Raw genomic sequence first — 20,587 nt, 5'->3', positions numbered from 1 at the left:
TTTCTGTGCTGTATGACTCTATGACTTGAGGGCAGGAGGTTAACCATGACCTTCTCACTCTGAACTTAATTCCAAGGGAAGTGAGAAGTGGTGGGCTGCTGGGACTTTGTTTTGCCATCACTCTGCATCATTAAGTGCCCTTCCCACCTCCAAACTCATTTCCTTGAGGAGCAGAAGATTCTGACCTGAGTAGTTGCATCAGACTCACTGCTGTAGCTGCCTGCAAACTAGAGATAAACAATGGTAACTACACAACACATTTTGTTCAGGTAGTGTCATGGTTGATAGCAATGTTACATACACTCCCTTAAAGGTGCATGTATCTCATATCACAACAGAATAATAAGGAATAGTGCATATTTTTATTAGGCTAGATTTCTGTGAAAGAACATTTTCATTCATTATTTTTATTGACTTAGGTATGACTTTTTAAATAAATGAGCAATGTGCCCAAAACGAATTTCCAAATGTAATTTCTGTATGGTCAAACAAGTGAAAGTGAAAGTGAAAATTAGAAGAATCATTCTTAGCATTTACCCTCTCAAGCTCTTTCAGAATATTATCCATTTCAATTAGATCATCTCTCATTTTTCTAAACTCCAAACTCTTACTGCCATAGAGCAGGATTCAACCTGTTAAAGTTTAGTTGCCTTTGTCCTCTCTAAGGCAGATGTCCCCTTCCTCACAAACAGAGTAAAAAATCTGAATGTCGTACTCCAGGTGTGGTCTCACCAAAATCCGATATCAATTTAGCAAGATTTCCTTATTTTTGTACACCAACCCCATGTACTAAGGGTATATAAAACATTTTCTTTCCTCATTATTTCTTGTGCTTGCACATTAACATGCTGTATTTTTTGTACATGGTTACCCCAGTCCTTTGAACACCAACATTTAATAGTTTTTCACTACATTAAAGGTTTTATGTTTTCATATTCTCCCTACGAAAGTGAATAACCTCACATTTCACCACATTATACGCCATGTGCCACCTTGTGGTCCACTCATTTCATCTGTCTATTTACTTTTGCAGATTATGGTATCTTAATTCCTTGTCACTGATAGTCTAACCCACCTTTGTACTGTAGCGATTGTAATCAGGGCCTGAAATGTCGATTTTCCTGCTCCTCGGATGCTGCCTGACCTGCTATGCTTTTCCAACACCACTCTAATCTAAACTCATAGAATAGGAGTTCCCTGATTGGGACTATTAATCTGGCCCAATCAGAGAGCCCTGGCTGAGATGGCCGGAGTGAGGGCTTTGAGGGCTTTCACAGTGAACCTTCAGCACTGCAGCCCGCCGGCGAGTGGAGAATAAGGTTCCTGAGAAGCAGAAGATATTTCAGGCGGACAATGGGTTGCCAGTCCATCTAAAAGGTAGTGTGATGGATGCTGTGCTCTACAGGCTAACCATGGGTCTCACTGTTGTGGGTACAGTCTATGTTATGTACGAACTCTTTGACATTGCCCTACCCAAGAAGAAGTAACATCAGCTTGCAGCCAAGTTGGAAGTCTTTGTTTCACTCCACAGTCCTGTCTGAATGTTAACCTGTAAATTATCAGGGATCTTATTTTACAAGTGTCTGTTCACTGCTTATGGGAACGGTTTTTATTTGATGATGAAGCGTACATAATTAAAAGAAAAAGCGACTTAGCACAAAAAAAAGAACAGGAGTATCAGAGGTTCTGTTCACTCTGAAAGCTGGCTCAGAGGGAGCTGGATCAGTGGCAAGGGCTCTCCGCGTGTAAATAAAGGGTAACTTGGTGATGGGATACCAGCCTCTATAGAGTTATTTCACAGCGCTGTCAATCCTGCGAAATCTACATTCCTTATATCTGGGGCTTGAGCCAAGATTGTCAGAGCTGTTTCACAGATGCATCAAGCAACAGCCTGACATAGTCATACTCACGGAATCATCTCTTTTATACCTCTGTCCTTACATACAACATCCTAGACAACACTAAGATTGTTGCTGGAAAAGCGCAGCAGTTCAGGCAGCATGCAAGGAGCAGGAGAATAGACGTTTCGGGCATGAGCCCTTCTTCAGGAATGAGGAAAGTGTGTCCAGCAGGCTAAGATAAAAGGTAGGGAGGAGGGACTTGGGGGAGGGGCGTTGGAAATGCGATAGGTGGAAAGAGGTCAAGGTGAGGGTGACAGGCCGGAGTGGGGATGGGGGCGGAGAGGTCAGGAAGAAGATTGCAGGTTAGGAAGGCGGTGCTGAGTTCGAGGGATTTGACTGAGACAAGGTGGGGGGAGGGGAAATGAGGAAACTGGAGAAATCTGAGTTCATCCTTTGTGGTTGGAGGGTTCCTAGGCAGAAGATGAGGCGCTCTTCCTCCAGCCATCGTGTTGCTATGGTCTGGTGATGGAGGAGTCCAAGGACCTGCATGTCTTTGGTGGAGTGGGAGGGGGAGTTGAAGTGTTGAGCCATGGGGTAGTTGGGTTGGTTGGTCTGGGTGTCCCAGAGGTGTTCCGCAAGCAGGCGGCCTGTCTCCCCAATATAGAGGAGGCCACATCGGGTGCAGTGGATGCAATAAATGATGTGTGTGGAGGTGCAGGTGAATTTGTGGCGGATATGGAAGGATCCCTTGGGGCCTTGGAGGGAAGTAAGGGGGGAGGTGTGGGCACAAGTTTTGCATTTCTTGCGGTTGCAGGGGAAGGTGCTGGGAGTGGAGGTTGGGGTGGTGGGGGGTGTGGACCTGACGACGGAGTCACGGAGAGAGTGGTCAAGAGTGTTCCTGGGTATGTCCACTCACATCGACAGGCCAGACCAGCAGAGGTGGTGGCACAGTGGTATTCAGTCATTTGTCTTTGACAGGAGCTGCCCTAGCCCTCAACATTGACTCTGGACTTCATGAAGTCTCATGGCATCAGGTCAAACATGGGCAAATAAACCTCCTATTGATTACCACATCTTGTCCTCCCTTGGCTGTTGAATCAATACTATTCCATATCGAACAGTATGATCCTCCATATGAAAATGGGACTTTTCCTCCAAAATGACTGTGCATCATCACTCTTACTGATACTGTCAAAAACAAATGTGTCTGCGACAGACGGGAAGGGAGCATTGATGGTGGCAAGGGAGCAGAATGTAGTCTGGGCAGGGAATTTCAATGTCCACCACCAAGAGTGACTCGGCAGCAGCATTACTGATCAAGCTGGTCAGGTCCTAAAGGATATATCTGCTAGACTGGGTCTGCAGCTGGTGGTGAAGGAACCAACAAGAGGGAGAAACATACTTGACCTCATCCTTACCAATCTGTCTGTCGCAGACACATTTGTCTTTGACAGTATCAGTAAGAGTGATGATGCACAGTCCTTGTGGAGGCAAAGTCCCAGCTTCATACTGAGGATACCCACCATTGGGTTCTGTGGCACTGTGCTCACTCTGTCAGCCAGGGCTCCCTGATTGGACCAGATTAACAGCTCTAAGCAGGGAACTCATATCATGTGAGGTCCACCTGACTGACTTTGTTCCAATGACTACATTAAACAGCTGAAGCCCAGCGCTGACCTTTGCGGCACTCTAATAATCATAACCTTCCAACTTGAAAATGTAACTCCTCCCTGTGTTTTTACTGTTCATTAACCAATCTTCTATCCTGCTCATGTACTATCAACAGGGGAGATGGTGTTGTCATGGTAAAATCACCTGATAAGTAACCCGAGGCTTAGTCCAACATATTGGGGATGTGGGTTCAAACCCCACTATGGCAGCTGGTGGAATTTAATTTCAATGGATAAAAATGGGACTGAAAGCTGATCCCAGTGGTGATGCCATGAAAATATCATTGGTGTAAAACTGCATCTGGCTCACTGATACCCTTCAGGGAGGGAAATCTGCTGTTCGTATCTACTCTGACCACGTTTGACTCTAGATCCACAGCAGTGTGATTAACTCTTAACTGTCTTCTGAAAAGGGCTGAGAAAACCCCTCAGAATAAGGACAATTAGGAAGGGCACCAAATGCTGGTCTTGTCAGTGATGCTCACATCCTACAATAGAATGTTTTAAAAATTCCATGAGTCTTATCTTGTGCATCAAGATTTGATTTGATATGATTTAATTTAATATTGTCACATGTACCAAGATGCAATGCAAAGTATTGTAGGACCAAATTACTGCAGATGCTGAAATCTGTATTGACAACAAAAAATGCTGGAAATCACAGCGGGTCAAGTAGCATCCATGGAGAGAGGGCAAGGTAATGCTTCAAGTCTAGATGACTCTTCAGAGCTGACATGAAGTGCTTGCTTTCTCTCCATGGATGCTGCTGGACCTGCTGTGATCTCCAGCACTTTTTGTTTCGAGTGAAATGTATTGTTTTGCGTGCTAACCAGACAAATCATGCCTTACATAAGTACATCAGGTAATGGAACAGAATGCAGAATATAGTGTTACAGCTACAGAGAGGGTGCTCATAAAGATCAACTCTAATATGTGGGAGGAATCAACTAGGCAAAAGTGAGGACTGCAGGTGCTGGAAAAGCACAGCAGGTCAGGTAGCATCCGAGGAGCAGGAAAATCGATGTTTCAGGCAAAAGCCCTTCATCAGGAATAGAGGCAGGAAAGTGAGGACCAGGGGAGTTCTGTCCTTCTGTCCTTCTGTCCATCTCCATTAATGACGACCAACTTGGCACTGATATTCTTTACAAACCCACCGACTCCCACAGCTACCTGGATTACACCTTTTCCTACCATACCTCCTGCAAAAATGCCATCCCGTATTCCCAATTCCTCCACCTCCACCGTATCTGCTCCCAGGAGGACCAGTTCCAGCATAGAACACACCAGATGGCCTCCTTCTTTAGAGACCGCAATTTCCCTTCTCATGTGGTTGAAGATGCCCTCCAACGCATCTCATCCACATCCCACCCCTCTGCCCTCAGACCCCACCCCTCCAATCGTAACAAGGACAGAACACCCCGGTGCTCACCTTCCACCCTACCAACCTTCGCATTAATCGCATCATCCGCCGACATTTCCATCACCTCCAAATGGACCCCACCACCAGGGGTATATTTCCTTTCCCCATCCCTTTCCGCCTTCCGCAAAGACCGTTCCCTCCGTGACTACCTGGTCAGGTCCACGCCCCCCTACGACCCACCCTCCTGTCCCGGCACCTTCCCCTGCCACCGCAGGAATTGCAAACCCTGCGCCCACACCTCCTCCCTCACCTCCATCCAAGGCCCTAAAGGAGCCTTCCACATCCATAGAACATAGAAGAATACAGCGCAGTACAGGCCCTTTGGCCCTCGATGTTGCGCCGATCCAAGCCCACCTAACCTATACTAACCCACTATCCTCCATATACCTATCCAATGCCCGCTTAAATGCCCATAAAGAGGGAGAGTCCACCACTGCTACTGGCAGGGCATTCCATGAACTTACGACTCGCTGAGTGAAGAACCTACCCCTAACTTCAGTCCTATATCTAACCCCCTTAATTTAAAGCTATGCTCCCTTGTAATACCCGACTCCATACGTGGGAAAAGGTTCACACTGTCAACCCTATCTAACCCCCTAATCATCTTGTACACCTCAATCAAGTCACCCCTAAACCTTCTTTTCTCTAATGAAAACAGCCCCAAGTGTCTCAGTCTTTCCTCATACGATCTTCCTTCCATACCAGGCAACATCCTGGTAAACCTCCTCTGCACCCGTTCCAGTGCCTCCACATCCTTCCTATAGTATGGCGACCAAAACTGCACACAATATTCCAGATGCGGCCGCACCAGAGTCTTATACAACTGCATCATGACCTCAGGACTCCGGAACTCAATTCCTCTACCAATAAAAGCCAGTACGCCATATGCCTTCCTCACCGCACTATTTACCTGGGTGGCAACTTTCAGAGATCTGTGTACATGGACACCAAGATCCCTCTGCTCATCCACACTACCAAGTATCCGACCATTAGCCCAGTACCCCATCTTTTTGTTATTCTTCCCAAAGTGAATCACCTCACACTTAGCTACATTGAATTCCATTTGCCACCTTTCTGCCCAGCTCTGCAGCTTCTCTATATCCTGCTGTAACCTGCCACATCCTTCCTCACTGTCAACAACTCCTCCGACTTTCGTATCATCCGCAAACTTGCTTACCCAACCTTCTAACCCCTCTTCCAGGTCATTTATAAAAATGACAAACAGCAATGGTCCCAAAACAGATCCTTGCGGAACACCGCTAGTGACGGCACTCCATGAAGAAACTTTGCCATCAACTACTACCCTCTGTCTTCTTCCATCCAGCCAATTCCTAATCCAAACCTCCAACTCACCCTCAATGCCATATCTCCGTATTTTCTGCAGTAGCCTACCATGGGGAACCTTATCAAATGCCTTACTAAAATCCATATATACCACATCTACCGCTTTCCCCTCATCAACCTCCTTCGTCACCTTTTCAAAGAATTCAATAAGGTTTGTGAGGCACGACCTGCCCTTCACAAAACCATGCTGACTATCCTTGATCACATTATTCCTATCCAGATGTGCATAAATCCTATCCCTTACAATTCTCTCTAAGACTTTGCCCACAACAGAAGTGAGACTCACCGGCCTATAGTTACTAGGGTTATCCCTACTCCCCTTTTTGAACAAGGGAACCACATTTGCTATCCTCCAGTCTTCTGGCACTACTCCTGTAGACAAAGAGGACATAAAAATCAAGGCCAATGGCTCTGCAATCTCCTCCCTTGCTTCCCAGAGAATCCTAGGATAAATGCCATCAGGCCCAGGGGACTTATCTATTTTCACCTTTTCCAGGATTTCCAACACCTCTTCTCTACATACCTCAAAGCCATCCATTCTACTTATTTGTGACTTAGTATTCACATCGACGACAATGCCCTGTTCCTGAGTAAATACTGAAGAAAAGTATTCATTCAGTGTCTCCCCAATCTCTTCCGCCTCCACACGCAACTTCCCACTACTATCCTTGACTGGACCTATTCCTACCCTAGTCATTCTTTTATTCCTAACATACCTATAGAAAGCCTTAGGGTTTTCCCTAATCCTACCGACTAAGGACCTTTCATGTCCCCTCCTTGCTGCTCTTAGCTCTCTCTTCAGGTCCTTCCTGGCTACCCTATAACTCTCAATCGCCCCAATTGAACCTTCACGTCTCATCTTGAGATAGGCCGCCCTCTTCCATTTAACAAGGGATTCCAATTCCTTATTAAACCACGGATCCCTCGCACGACCCTTTCCTCCCTGCCTGACAGGTACATAATTATCAAGGACACTCAATAGTTGCTCCTTGAACAAGCTCCACATATCATTTACACTCTTGCCTTGGAGTCTACTTTTCCAAGCCACACATCCTAAGTCATGCCTCACCGCATCATAATTTCCCTGACCCCAGCTATAACTCTTGCCCTGTAGTACACACTTATCCCTCTCCATCACGAGAGTAAAAATCACCGAATTATGGTCACTATCCCCAAATTGCTCACCTACCTCTAATTCTAACACCTGGCCTGGTTCGTTACCCAGAACCAAATCCAGTATGGCCTCACCTCTTGTTGGCCTGTCTACATATTGTGTCAGGAAACTCTCCTGCACACATTGAACAAACACTGACCCATCTAACGAACTTGAGCTATAGCTTTCCCAATCAATATCAGGAAAATTAAAGTCCCCCATAACAACCACCCTATTACTGTCACTCATCTCCTGAATCACCTTCCCTATCCTTTCTTCAATGATTCTAGGACTATTCGGAGGCCTGTAAAAGACTCCTAACAGGGTGACCTCACCTTTCCTATTCCTAACCTCAGCCCAAACTACCTCAGATGGCAAGTCCTCATCCATCGTCCTTTCCACCACTGTAATACTATCTTTGACAAGCAATACCACACCTCCCCCTCTTTTACCCCCACCTCTGACCCTACTAAAACATTTAAATCCTGGAACCTGCAACAGCCAATCCATCAGAGTTTCACCTGCACATCCACCAATATCATTCATTTATTGTATTTCTTGCTCCCGATGCGGTCTCCTCTACATTGGGGAGACTGGACGCCCCCTCGCAGAGCGCTTTTTAGGGAACATCTCCGGGACACCCGCACCAATCAACCCCACTGCCCTGTGGCCCAACATTTCAACTCCCCCTCCCACTCCGCCATGGATATGCAGGTACTGGGCCTCCTCCTTTGCCACTCCCTCACCCCCAGACGCCTGGAGGAAGAACGCCTCATCTTCCAACTCGGAACACTTCAACCCCAGGGCATCAATGTGGACTTCACCAGTTTCCTCATTTCCCCTCCCCCCCACCTTACCCCAGTTCCAACCTTCCAGCTCAGCACTGTCCCCATGACCTGTCCTACCTGCCTATCTCCCTTCCCACCTATCCACTCCACCCTCCCCTCTGACCTATTACCTCCAACCCCACCCCCATTCACCGATTGTACTCTTTTCCACCTGGTTTGTGTGATGAACTGGGCTGGGTTCACAGCTCTCTTTACTTTCTTGAAGTCATGGACAGAGCAATTGTCATTCCTAAGCTGTGATGGAGTCAGTAGCTGGGCATTTGTTGCCGGGACCAAAAGACAACAGTTTCAGTCTTCCAAATATTCTGTTGGTGGAAATGTTACTCATGTGAGACAGGGGGTTAATTGGAGAGAGTAAAGGGGTCCATCTCGCTCAGTGGAGGTGAGTTAGGGCTGGGTATTGTCAGTGGAAACTCATGTTATCCTTGTTGAAGTCACTGTTGATGAGAGATAGCCTTAAGTATTGGGAGACACCAAGGGTAATAGTGGGAAGAGAAGCCATTGCAAGTGATTCTCTGGCAAAGACTAAACAGATAAGAATGGATGCTAAATACTGGAGGATCATAGGTTTATTCACTGGATAATGGGATTTCACACAATAGGAGTTTGTGAGGGAGATGCAGTAATCAAAGTAAGTGTCTTTAGGAGAGGTAACATTGTGCTTGGAGCTGCTTGCGCTGAATATTCCTGACCTCTGTTGTTAGTTATTGAGACAGCATCAGGTACATCAAATTCAAGCATTCTGTGTTTTGCTGGTTTAAGAATAGGCTGAAGCACTCAAGGCAAAGAGCAAAGTTCGAGCCTGTGCTTTTTGCAAACACAAACACAAACACAAAGTCCATTGTTGTTGCTCACTGATCCCTGAATGATTTCTCTGCTGTTGTAATTAATCAAATGTTTCTGATTGGACTGCGTGTGTTATGTGCTCCAGGGTTGTTTGAGGCGTGAGGCCCAGAACAATGAATTAGGATGTCGTCAGCACTCCACATTGCTGCCAACTCACCTGACTGCAGTTCTGTTCCCCACTCAGTGGCAAACCCTTTATCCAACTGTGTTTCTTTGGCTGTGTTTGAGGTCATGGATATGAGGTAGCCGCTAATAAATCCAATGGGGAAATCAGAAGAAACATATTTCCACTGAGAGTGGTAAGAATAAAAAAAAGAACAAAGAACAGGCCAAGGAACAGGCCCTTTGGCCCTCCAGGCCTGAGCTGATCCAAATCCACTGTCTAAAACCTAAACCCAATTCCTAAGGATCTGTATCCCTCTGCTCCTTACTCATGCATCTGTCCAGACACACCTTAAATGAATCTACCGTGCCTGCTGGCAACGCATTCCAGGCACCTACCTCCCTCTGTGTGAAGTACTAGCCACGTGTATCCCCCTTAAACTTTCCATCTCTCACTTTGAAAGTATGACCCCTTGTTATTGAATCCCTCACCCTGGGAAAAAGCTTGTCTCTATCGACCCTGTCTATACTCTTCATGATTTTGTAAACCTCAATCAGGTCCCCCCTCAATCTCCTTTTTTCTAATGAAAACAAACCTAACCTACTCAACCTCTCTTCACAGCTAGCACCTTCCATACCAGGCAACATCCTCATAAACCTTCTCTGCACCCTCTCCAAAGCATCCACATCCTTTTGGTAATGTGGCGACCAGAACTGTGCACAGTATTCTAAACGTGGCCAAATCAAAGTCTCGAACAATTTTAACATGACCTGCCAACTCTTATATTCAATACCCAGTACAATGAAGGCAAGCATACCATAAGCCTTCTTGACCACTCTATCCACCAGTGCAGTCACCTTCAGGGTACAATGGACCTGAACTCCTAGATCTCTTTGCTCATCAACTTTTCCCAAGGCTCTTCCATTTACTGTATAATTCGCTCTCGAATTAGACCTCCCAAAATGCATCACCTCACATTTGTTCAGATCTGCCACTTCTCCGCCCAACTCTCCAGTCTACCTATATTCTCCTGTATTCTTTGACAGTCCCTATGCTTTCTGCTACTCCACCAATCTTCCTGTCATCTGCAAACTTACTGGTCAGACCACCAATGTCCTCTTCCAGAGCATTTATGTATATCACAAACAACAGTGGCCCCAGCACTGATCCCTGTGGAACACCTTTCTCCATTTCAAGAAACTCCCTTCAACTACTCTCTGTCTCCGGTTGTTCAACCAGTTCTTTATCCACCTCGTTAGAACACCCTGCACACCATGTGACTTCACCTTCTCCCTTAGTTTACCATGGGGAACCTTATCAAGCCACTTACTAAAGTCCATGTTTATGACATCTACAGCCCTTCCTTCATGTATCAACTTAGTCACTTCCTCAAAGAACTGTATTAAGTTGGTAAGGCATGATCTCCCCCAGCACAAAACCACGTTGCCTATCACTGATAAGCCCATTCTCTTCCAAATATAAATAGACCCCATCCCTCAGTACCTTCTCCAGCAACTTTCCCACCACTGACGTCAGGCTCACTGGTATGTAGTTGGTGCCTGTGAATCATGCCCTGACCTGCCATTTGATGGAACACAATGCGGAGGTGATCCAGAGCGGCTGAGCAATGAGCTGAATCTGTTTCCATGTCAGGTTTTCCCAATGTCTATCTTGTTTGATGCATTTGGTAATATAGGAGGCTGAATAGTAATGAGGGTTTTTTGTGACTAAGTGTTTAACAAACTATAATCTCCTTGATTGGCAGCTAGCTGCTGCCCAGTGAGAAACTTGCCTTGCCACTTGTGAAAACATGAAAAATTGGTGAAGTTGCTCTTGGTGTCGAGATGGGCCTCACTGGACATCTCACCTGATTCTGCCACAAATTTTGCCATCGTACATGTTGCTGAGACTCTTATAAAGCTCTGCACCAAGTTTGATCAGTTGGGTTCAATGGTTTGTTTATTGTAAATTTTATATTTAGCCAATCTGCCCACATCCCCTCCTCAGTGGCCACTTTTTAGGTAAGACTGTCTCCACTTCCTCCTCCATCATTTATCATCAATGTCACCCCATCTTACTGTCTGGCTATGAGTAACTGGGCATAGAAATGGGATCCATTACCACAGCACAGTGACTGAAACTCAAACTTGCCCAAAGAATATGAATTGTCCTTGAGGAAGAATTTCAAATTCTGTGCAGGGATATCAGGAGTTACATAGAAACATAAAAGATAGGAGTAGGAGTAGGCCATTCGACCCCTTGAGCCTGTTCCGCCACTCAATATCATAATCCCAGCCTCTCCCCAGATCCCTTGATCCCTTTAGCTAACAACTTATATCTACTAGGAGAAAGTGAGGACTGCAGATGCTGGAGATCAGAGTCAAAAGGGTGGTGCTGGAAAAGCACAGCCAGTCAGGCAACATCCGAGGAGCAGGAGAGTCGATGTTTTGAGCATAAGCTGTTCATCAGGAATGAGGGGGAGGCCCAAGGGGGCTGAGAGATAAATGAGAGGGGGGTGGGGCTGGGCGAAAGGTAGCTGGGAATGCAGTAGGCAGATAAAGGTGGGGGTGAAAGTGATAAGTCGGAACGGAGGATGGAGCAGATAGATGGGAAGAAGGTGGACTATTAGGACAGGTCAAGAGGGCGGTGCCGAGTTGGAAGTTTGGATCTGGGATAAGGTGGGGGGAGGGGAAATGAGGAAACTGGTTAAATCAATGTTGATTAACTCAATTGCAGCAAGCTATCCTGGTTCCTGGACACAAATCCTCTCACTATAGAAACCTACACACAGTTTGCCTTCTTTACTGTAAGCAGCACCTACACACTTACTCTCAGTGACGACCAGTGTGTGAGGACATCCAGCTCCCGATGAACATTCCCCTCCCCCAATTTACAGCTATTCAGATAATAATCAGCCTTCCTATTTTTACTAACAAGTTAAATCACTATTATCACAGCTGTCAAGTCATCAAATATTGTTTGTTTCAAATTTTTGTCTATTAAAGAGACACTTCCATGTTCTTGGCATTCCACACACACTATCCATTGGGACACTTATCGAAAAAAAGACAACCTTTCTAAAAAAAACCAAAAGAAATAGTGGAAATACTCAACAAGTCTGACAGCATCTGTTAAGAGAAAAAAAGAGATAATGTTTCAGGTTTGCTGCCTGACCTGCTGAGTATTTGTAGCATTTTTTGTTTTTATTTCAGATTTCCAACCCTCTCAATATTTAGCTTACGTATTACTTACTTTCAAAATGTACTGTCGGAATTTCACTGTGTAATTTCCTCTCTGACCCTCTCTATCCCTGTAGCATCTCTAAAATTCTTAGGCTCACACCATTTGACACTGTTCATATTAATTAAATTGGACTGTGGCAAGGGAAGTATTTTGTCACTGTTTCTCTTTCTATTTTTTATAAGTTTCTTGCGTGAAGAAAGTCTTGATGGGATCAACTCACACCTGTTGAACAAAGCTTGTTACTTTTCATTTTTATGCCAAGTGCTGGCCTCTGTACAGTTGCACTTTCATTTCCAATCAGCCATATCCTTAATGCCTCCAATCCGAGGAGCAGATTCCTGATGAAGAGCTCATGCCCGAAGTGGCGACTCTCCTGCTCCTTGGATGCTGCCTGACCTACTGTGCTTTTCCAGTGCCACACTTTTTGACTCTATTGTATTTCAAGTCTGCCCTTTATTGTCTGCTTATGGTCCAAAAGCTATGTATTTAAAGGACTTGAAAAATAAGTCAGGAATGTCATTGAATCAATCCAATTTACCTCAAAGCTGGCTGGTGATACAAGGTGTCAAACATTACATACCATCTTCAGCATTGCCAGTTTCTCCATGAATGCCAATCAACATGCCATCTCAACCAACAAAATCTGTGGCTCCCAACTCATGGCTGCTACCAGGCATAGACAGGGAGAGACTCTCAGCTGATCAATTCATTTTGTTCTGGTTGGACAATAAATCAGTTTTGATGAGAAACAAAATATCTGCTGTGACCATCAGCTGTGATAGTCACAAAAACAGAAATTGCTGGAAAAGCTCAGCAAGTCTGGCTGAGATCCATGGAGAGAAATCAGAGTTAACGTTTTGGATTGAGTGACACTTTCTCAGATGTTGTGATGGACTGGCAGTTTCCCAATCTGACCACTTCTCCCTAATCAGACTGATGGACAGGTCTCAGCATTAACCAGTGTCAGGCCCGTAAGAAGAAATGAAGAACATTCACTCTCAGTATCAGGATCGGATGATGTGTACACCTCTTCAATTCTCTGAACTGGGGTTTGGGTGCATTATCACTAAACCTTACATGACACCATTGGGTTTTATTGATCAACTCCCATGCCCCGGTTGTGGTAAATCTCACTGTCAGTGTCTATTGCAGACATATCAGATATCTTGCTAAGGAAACAGAAAATCTCCAGTACAATCGAGCGTGGAGTTTATTGATTACTGAAATAAGCTAAAGAATTGTTTATCATTGCAAACCAGGGGAAAATAACAACAAATATAGTACATTAACCATCTACTGTCACACAGTTCTGCTTAAAAAATGGTGTATTTATCTCAGGTTTTTCTTTAAAACATCAAATTTAAAGCAACTGTTTTTTCCTGAATTGTCTATGAAATATTGCCAAAAGAGTATATCCAAAGTTTCCCCTTCATCCACATTACTTCCTCAAAGAACTCTAATAAGTTGGTTAAACATGATTTAGAACATAGAACATAGAACATAGAAGAATACAGCGCAGTACAGGCCCTTTGGCCCTCGATGTTGCGCCGATCCAAGCCCACCTAACCTATACTAACCCACTATCCTCCATATACCTATCCAATGCCCGCTTAAATGCCCATAAAGAGGGAGAGTCCACCACTGCTACTGGCAGGGCATTCCATGAACTTACGACTCGCTGAGTGAAGAACCTACCCCTAACTTCAGTCCTATATCTACCCCCCCCTTAATTTAAAGCTATTTCTCTTTCACGAAACCATGTTGGCTCTGCTTTGTTACTTTGAACTTTTTGAATTATCCTGCTATAATGTCATTAATAACAGCTCTGACATCAACCCAAGGTTCTGATGAACAGTTACCGGATTCAAAACGTTAACTCTGCTTTCTCCCCATTAATGCTACATTAACTGCTGAGTTTCTTGAACATTTTCCGTTTTTGTGTCAGATCTCCAGCATCTGTGGTCCTTTGTTTTATTTCAGATGTTAAGCTAATTGATCTGTATTTTCCCACTTTTTGTCTCTCTCCCTTTTTGAGTAAAGGAATTACATTTGGTATTTTCCATTCAATTGGAAAGTTCTATATAAAGGGAGAAATTTGGTTAAGGTGATTCCTTTGTGTGTAGAGTATGAGGTTATCAGCAATTGATTAACATTCTTTGTTTTTGTCCTAGTGTGGGGCAAGGCAGACATGTATTGGTAACGTTCAGTGGACTCTGATAATTCTACGTTCCAGCCTGATGTTCTTGGGACACGGGTTTGAATCCTATATGGCAGATGGTGAAATTTAACATGCAACCACTGTTGCACTGTAAAACCCATCAAGTTCACTAATGTCCTTTTGGGAAGGAAATCTGACATCCTTACTCTGTCTGACCTATACATGGCTCCAGACCCTCAGCAATGTAGATGATTCAGAATTGTTGACTGAATTGGCCTAGAGAGCCAATTTGTTCAAGTGCAGTTAGGGTGGAGCAACAATTAAGGAAGCTACATCACATACAAAATTTTTAAACAAGTAAATACTAGGATGCCAGTAAATATCTTGACCCTTCCCCACTCCTCTACCCTCCTCTCCAACTCTGCATCTACCTTTCCTCCTCTTTGCCCCTCTTATCCCCTAACCTCTTGCCCTCTCCTTTCCCAGCTCCTCGTCTTCTTTCTCATCTATCTTCCTCTTTTTTCTTCTTGCCTCTGACCTGGCTTTGGATTTTTTTTTAAAATCTACTTTGTCAAATAAATGTACCCTGCTTTAGGCTCTAACATGGATAAATACTGGTCACCCAAAGCTCCTGTGAGTTTGGAGAGCTTTCGTTGATGATTCCTTCTTGGGGTGGATGGTTTGTTCAGAGGGTGTACAGAGGCTGCTCACTTACTAATCCCTCTACACATCACGTATATAGATTGTTGTATGAAGAGATTCCCAGGCACCCAGTGTCTCACATCACTGACCAATTCCCATTGATTCTCTTTTAAACCTTTGAAGGAGCCCATTGACTGCGTCCCACATATACCTTTTAGATTCATGAGCGTTTTGTGTTCTTTAATCAACAAGTTATCTGAATCTGCTTACACAAGTCGCAGGAGCAATTTGATCATATCCTTTATCAGTGTCAGGTAAAGAGTGTGACTTCCTGATGCTGAAACATCTGTGTCAAGTGGGAGAGGCACCTTTGATGAATTTGAAACACTAAATGTTCAAATGTTTAATACACAGATATAGAAAAAAAAATGTTTAATCACATAATTACATTCTTTGGTCCTTCCACATAATAACCTCTTTGTTTTCAGTTATCTAATACCCAGTTGAGTAGGCCTAACTTGAGAAATAATGGGCTGATTGGAATGTGGGTCAGCAAACATTGTTGCTGGGACAATGTTCTGTTTTGTGCTGGTACCTGTGTACCATAAACTGGCTTTTCCTTACCTGTGGAGTTAATACTAAACAGTCATGGATCATCACACATCAGGTTTCAAGGCTGGAGATGCTACAGGAGTAAGTGTGGATGATTCCTTTGAGGATCTTTGAGTCCCTTGAGACCTGTACCAGTGGGAATTACCAATTGCATAACAACATTTCAAGTTGGCTGAGCCCGTTCAGGACTGCGGTGTTGCGCCCAATTCCTGGATAAGTGCCACTGGAAATGTGAGCTTAGAAACTTGGGAACAATTTTTAGTTGCTTAGTGTTAACAAAAGAAAAATTGGCACCCAACCACCCCTGTCAGTGTTGAAAGTAATACTTTATGAAAATAATACTCAGAATTCCCCTTCAATCAGTTCCACTGTAAGGCAGGCCAGTTACCCGAGGACATATATTTTTGATCAATGGCAAAAGACCAGAGGTGAGTTGATGGGAACTTTTTTTTGCACAGCAAGTTGTTGTGATCTAGAACACATTGCTGGAAAGGTGGTGGGAGCAGAGTCAATGGTAACTTTCAGAGGAGAATTGAAAAGGAACTTGTAGGGCTGGTGGGAAAGAGCAGAGAGGACTGTAATTAATTGGATATTGTTTTAAAAGAATTGGAACAGGCACTTCTTTCCTGTCCCTTTCTCATCTCTGGCTGTATCTTGAGATACTAGCAGAGTTCAGTAGAGAGACTTGTCAGTGCCTCACAGACTGCAGACTTTTTTTATTCATGTATGAGGGCATCACTGGCTACACCAGCATTTACTATCTACCCATAACTGCCCAGGGGCAGTTCAGAATCAACCATATTGCTATGGGCCTGGAGTTACATGTAGGCCAGACCAGATAGGGGCAGACTGTGGCCCTGACCAAACCTGTTATGGAGATAGCCTAGACGCTGACTTTCATCTTAGTTAAAGGCAAGTATAAGGTGGTGCTTTCCAGAGGTGACTCGATCGTTCAAGTTCCCAGGCTTTAAGCAAAATATACTTTATTCTTACAGCACAATTAAAAGAATTGGCATAACTTTATCAAAATAGTTAATAAAATAATGTATTATTTAACAATGACTCTATAACTTCTCCAGTATAGCAGCATCCCATAAGCATACCTTTGGCAAAGGCAAATTCAGCAAAATAGATTTCCCTCACTTGCTATCTCCTCCAGTCCAAGAGAAGGAGCACCGACCGAATGAATCCAGCAGTAGAGAGAACTCAAGCTATTTGCAGCATCAGAGAGAGAGCTTGAACTAGCAGCTTCAACTACAAACACCCCAACTTCAACAACTGAAAGCAAAACTAAAACCCTGGGTCTGTATGAGTCTGACTCTGCCCACTCATGCTTCTTTTGTCAACCTTTTAAAAAAAACCCAAAGCTATTTCCTCTGTTTTTCATTGAGCAGACACCCGGGCACCTCATTTACAACACCACCCCCCTTCAAGAGAGACAGGGCAGAACAAATCCCACTTACAGGCACATATTGTCACACCTTTCTTAAAGGATATTAGGAAACCAGATTTCCGACAATCAGCAATAGTTTCTTGGTCATCATTAAACTCTTAATTCCACCATCTGTCCTGACAGGATTTGAACTTGGGTTCCCAGAACATTACCAGGACTTCTGGATGAAGAGTCTAGTGAGAGTACCACTAGATCATCGCCTACCCCAGACTTAAGGAAGAAACAATGTCCTTGACAATTCAGCAAATGGATGTTTATGTAGTGAGGCACTGAGCAACACAGTGTACCAAGACAGATCCCTAACCAGTGCTAAATTAGCCAATGGCAGTCTGGATATCAGAAGAAGTGTGACGGTCAGATTGAAAGACTTTAGGTTTTAGGGAAGGAAAGAGGCCAGGGATTGTACCATTTATCAGTGCTCTCTCATATGTTCTGCTTGTACAAACACTGAGGACAGAATGGAGTGAGCTCTGATTTAACCTATTGACAAGAAGCCCTGTAGCAATTGGTTATAGACCTGAAGAAAGTACTGGAGGCTAATAGAATCAAACAACAGTTAGCAGTTAGGTTCACTGCTTTTCGTCATTTATATAAATGATTTAGATGTGAATATAGGAGGCATGGTTAATACATTTGCAAATGACATCAAAATGCAGTGGACAGTGAAGAAGGTTATCACAGTGTACAATGATACCTTGATCAGATGGGCCAATGGGCCGAGGAGTGGCAGATGGAGTTTAGTTTAGATAAATGTGAGGCATTGCATCTTGGTAAGACAAACCAGGGCAGGACTTACACAGTTAATTGTAGGGCCCTAGGAAGCGTTACTGAACAAAGAGACCTAGGAGTGCAGGGACATAGTTCCTTGAAATTGGAGCCGCAGATAGTCAGGGTGGTGAAGAAGATGTTTGATAAGTTTGCCTTTGCCTTCATTGGTCAGTGTATTGAGTATAGGAGTTGAGAGGTCATATTGCGGCTATACAGGACATTGCTTAGGCCACATTTGGAATATTGTGCGCAATTCTGGTCTCCCTGCTAAAGGAAGGATGTTGTGAAACTTGAAAGGGTTCAGAAAGGATTTACAAGGATGTTGCCAGGGTTGGAGGTTTGAGCTATAGGAGGAGAGGCTGAACAGGCTGGGGCTGTTTTCCCTGGAGTGTCGGGGGCTGAGGGGAGACCTTATAGAGGTTTATAAAATCATGAGGGGCATGAATAGTGTGAGTCGCCATGGCCTTGTTCCTAGGGTGGGGGAGTCCAAGACCAGAGGGTATAGGTTTAATGTGAGAGGGGAATGATTTAAAAGGGACCTAAGGTGTAACGTTCTCATGCAGAGAGTAGTATGTGTAAGGAACGAGCTCCCAGAGGAAGTAGTGGGGTAAGATACAATTCTAACTGTTTTCAGTGGAATGCAGGAGGTTTAAGGGTGACCTGATAATAGTTTATAAGATTGTGAATGGCATGGATAGAGTGGAAAGTATGAGACTTTTACCCAGAGTGGAGGGGTCAGTTACTAGGGGACACAGGTTCAAAGTGTGGTGGAGGTGGGGGGATGCTGCATCACTACGTTGGTTGGGGCTACCGTGTCCCCTGGGCTAACTGAATGGGGCTCTCCTCCCTTTTTATACTTCACTGGGAGTAGTGGGGGGCAGGGTTTGGTTTGGTTGGTAGTTTTGATTAGAAGTAGATTAATTGTGTCTTTGTTTTTATTAGATGCTGATATGGACTTCATGGCATTGGAGCAGACTGTGAGCACCAGACTAGACAATTTATACCAAGCAGGAAATCTGCAAAAAGACGAAGCAGTGACATTACCCAATGGTCACTTGGCCATGAGCCAGCCTGCACCATGGGCCACATCAGTGGTTCCGAGGTCACAGCCTGTTCACATACAAGTAAAAAGGTAACTCTTTTCTTAAACCTGTCACAGCCCAACTGAACACTCTACCATTCACAAAAATCAAGCAAAACTTTGAATTAAAAAAGGTCAGGTTAACTGATGAGGATTTAAGAATTCGAACCCAAATACTAACTTTAAACCAAGTTGTGTTCTCACTCAATGAGTGGTAGATGTTTGGATCTGTCTCCCACAAACAGCAGTGGATACTGGTTCAGTGTTAATTTCAAACCTGAGATGGGTAACTATTTGTTAAGAGAGAAAGTGAGGGCTGCAGATGCTGGAGATCAGAGCTAAAAATGTGTTGCTGGAAAAGCGCAGCAGGTCAGGCAGCATCCAAGGAACAGAAGAATCGACGTTTCGGGCATAAGCCCTTCTTCAGGAACTATTTGTTAAGCAAAGTTAGGAACAGATATGGGGCCAAAGGCAGATACAGGAGTTAGGCCACAGATCAGCCATGATCTCACTGGATGGCAGTACAGGCTCGAGGAGCTGAATGGCCTACAGCTGTTCCAATGTTTCACAACTTGGAGAGAAACTGGAGGAAGCTGGAGAGGTGAGGCTAGAGGAGAGACAATGTAAGGTGGATTAGTTAACGGTTCTTGTGCTGATTAAAATACCAGGAAGGAAAGTGTCTTTGTTCTAGGATGTGTTTCTGGAGTCACAAGTTGATAAGGGTGATTCCAGTGGGATTTGGGGAGGAACCATCTTACTCTAAACTCCTTTCTAGTTCCCAAAATGAGTTTAGTAATAGACTTCAACTGATCGGTGACCTGCTTCACTAGTTTTGGCACAAAAGCAGAAATTGCTGGAAAACCTCAGCAGGTCTGGCAGCATCTGTCAGAGAGGGAAAACTCAAGCCATTTATGTTTTTATTTCAACTTTCACTTCTGCAGCATTTCTGTTTTATCCAGTAGTTGTGGTGCTGAAGATTATTTGTAAAGTTACTAAAATATTTTAAATTTATTACAGGCAGCTAAAAGAGGAGGAGCTTCAAACAACATCACTCCCAACTATCCCGAATCCTTTTCCCGAACTCTGCAGCCTGTCAAATTCCCCAAATCTCAGCAATGAGTTCAAACCTCCAGCAAGTGGAGGCACCCACGTGAGTAGAAAACCTGGAGTCGATATTCAATTGTGTCTCTCCACAACCATCACCTGACACTTTACGAGGAATGAGGAGAGCTGAGGGGACAGGGAGGGAGAAGGCCTGTGAGGGGAAACGATAGGAAGCGAGAATCCTACTTTATTTTTCTTTACTCATTCATGAGATGTGAGTGTCACAGGTGAGGCCAGCATTCAGTGCCCATTTCTAAATGCCCCTGAATTAATTTCAGAGGGTAGGCAGAAGTCAACCATC

At 44.3% G+C, this 20,587-nt stretch overlaps 1 protein-coding gene and 1 pseudogene across 1 annotated transcript in view; both read left to right on the top strand.

Moving 5' to 3' along the window:
• LOC122539703 (growth factor receptor-bound protein 7-like) overlaps positions 1–20,587 on the top strand; it is a 179,202-nt gene that overhangs the window by 80,073 nt on the left and 78,542 nt on the right. Inside the window, exons 3-4 of the mRNA XM_087977702.1 lie at positions 19,044–19,233; positions 20,200–20,332. Of these exons, the coding sequence (XP_087833828.1) occupies positions 19,044–19,233; positions 20,200–20,332 (323 nt within the window). The remainder of the gene's footprint in view (positions 1–19,043; positions 19,234–20,199; positions 20,333–20,587) is intronic.
• LOC122540054 (cytochrome c oxidase subunit 7A2, mitochondrial pseudogene) lies at positions 1,244–1,669 on the top strand (annotated as a pseudogene).

This window comes from Chiloscyllium plagiosum, unplaced genomic scaffold (genome assembly GCF_037043375.1).
Source record: "Chiloscyllium plagiosum isolate Xiang-an unplaced genomic scaffold, Cpla_swu_hap1 HiC_scaffold_32, whole genome shotgun sequence".
Taxonomy (NCBI): domain Eukaryota; kingdom Metazoa; phylum Chordata; class Chondrichthyes; order Orectolobiformes; family Hemiscylliidae; genus Chiloscyllium; species Chiloscyllium plagiosum.
Note: the sequence above shows the minus strand (reverse complement) of the source record. Positions and strands in the feature narration are given on the sequence as shown.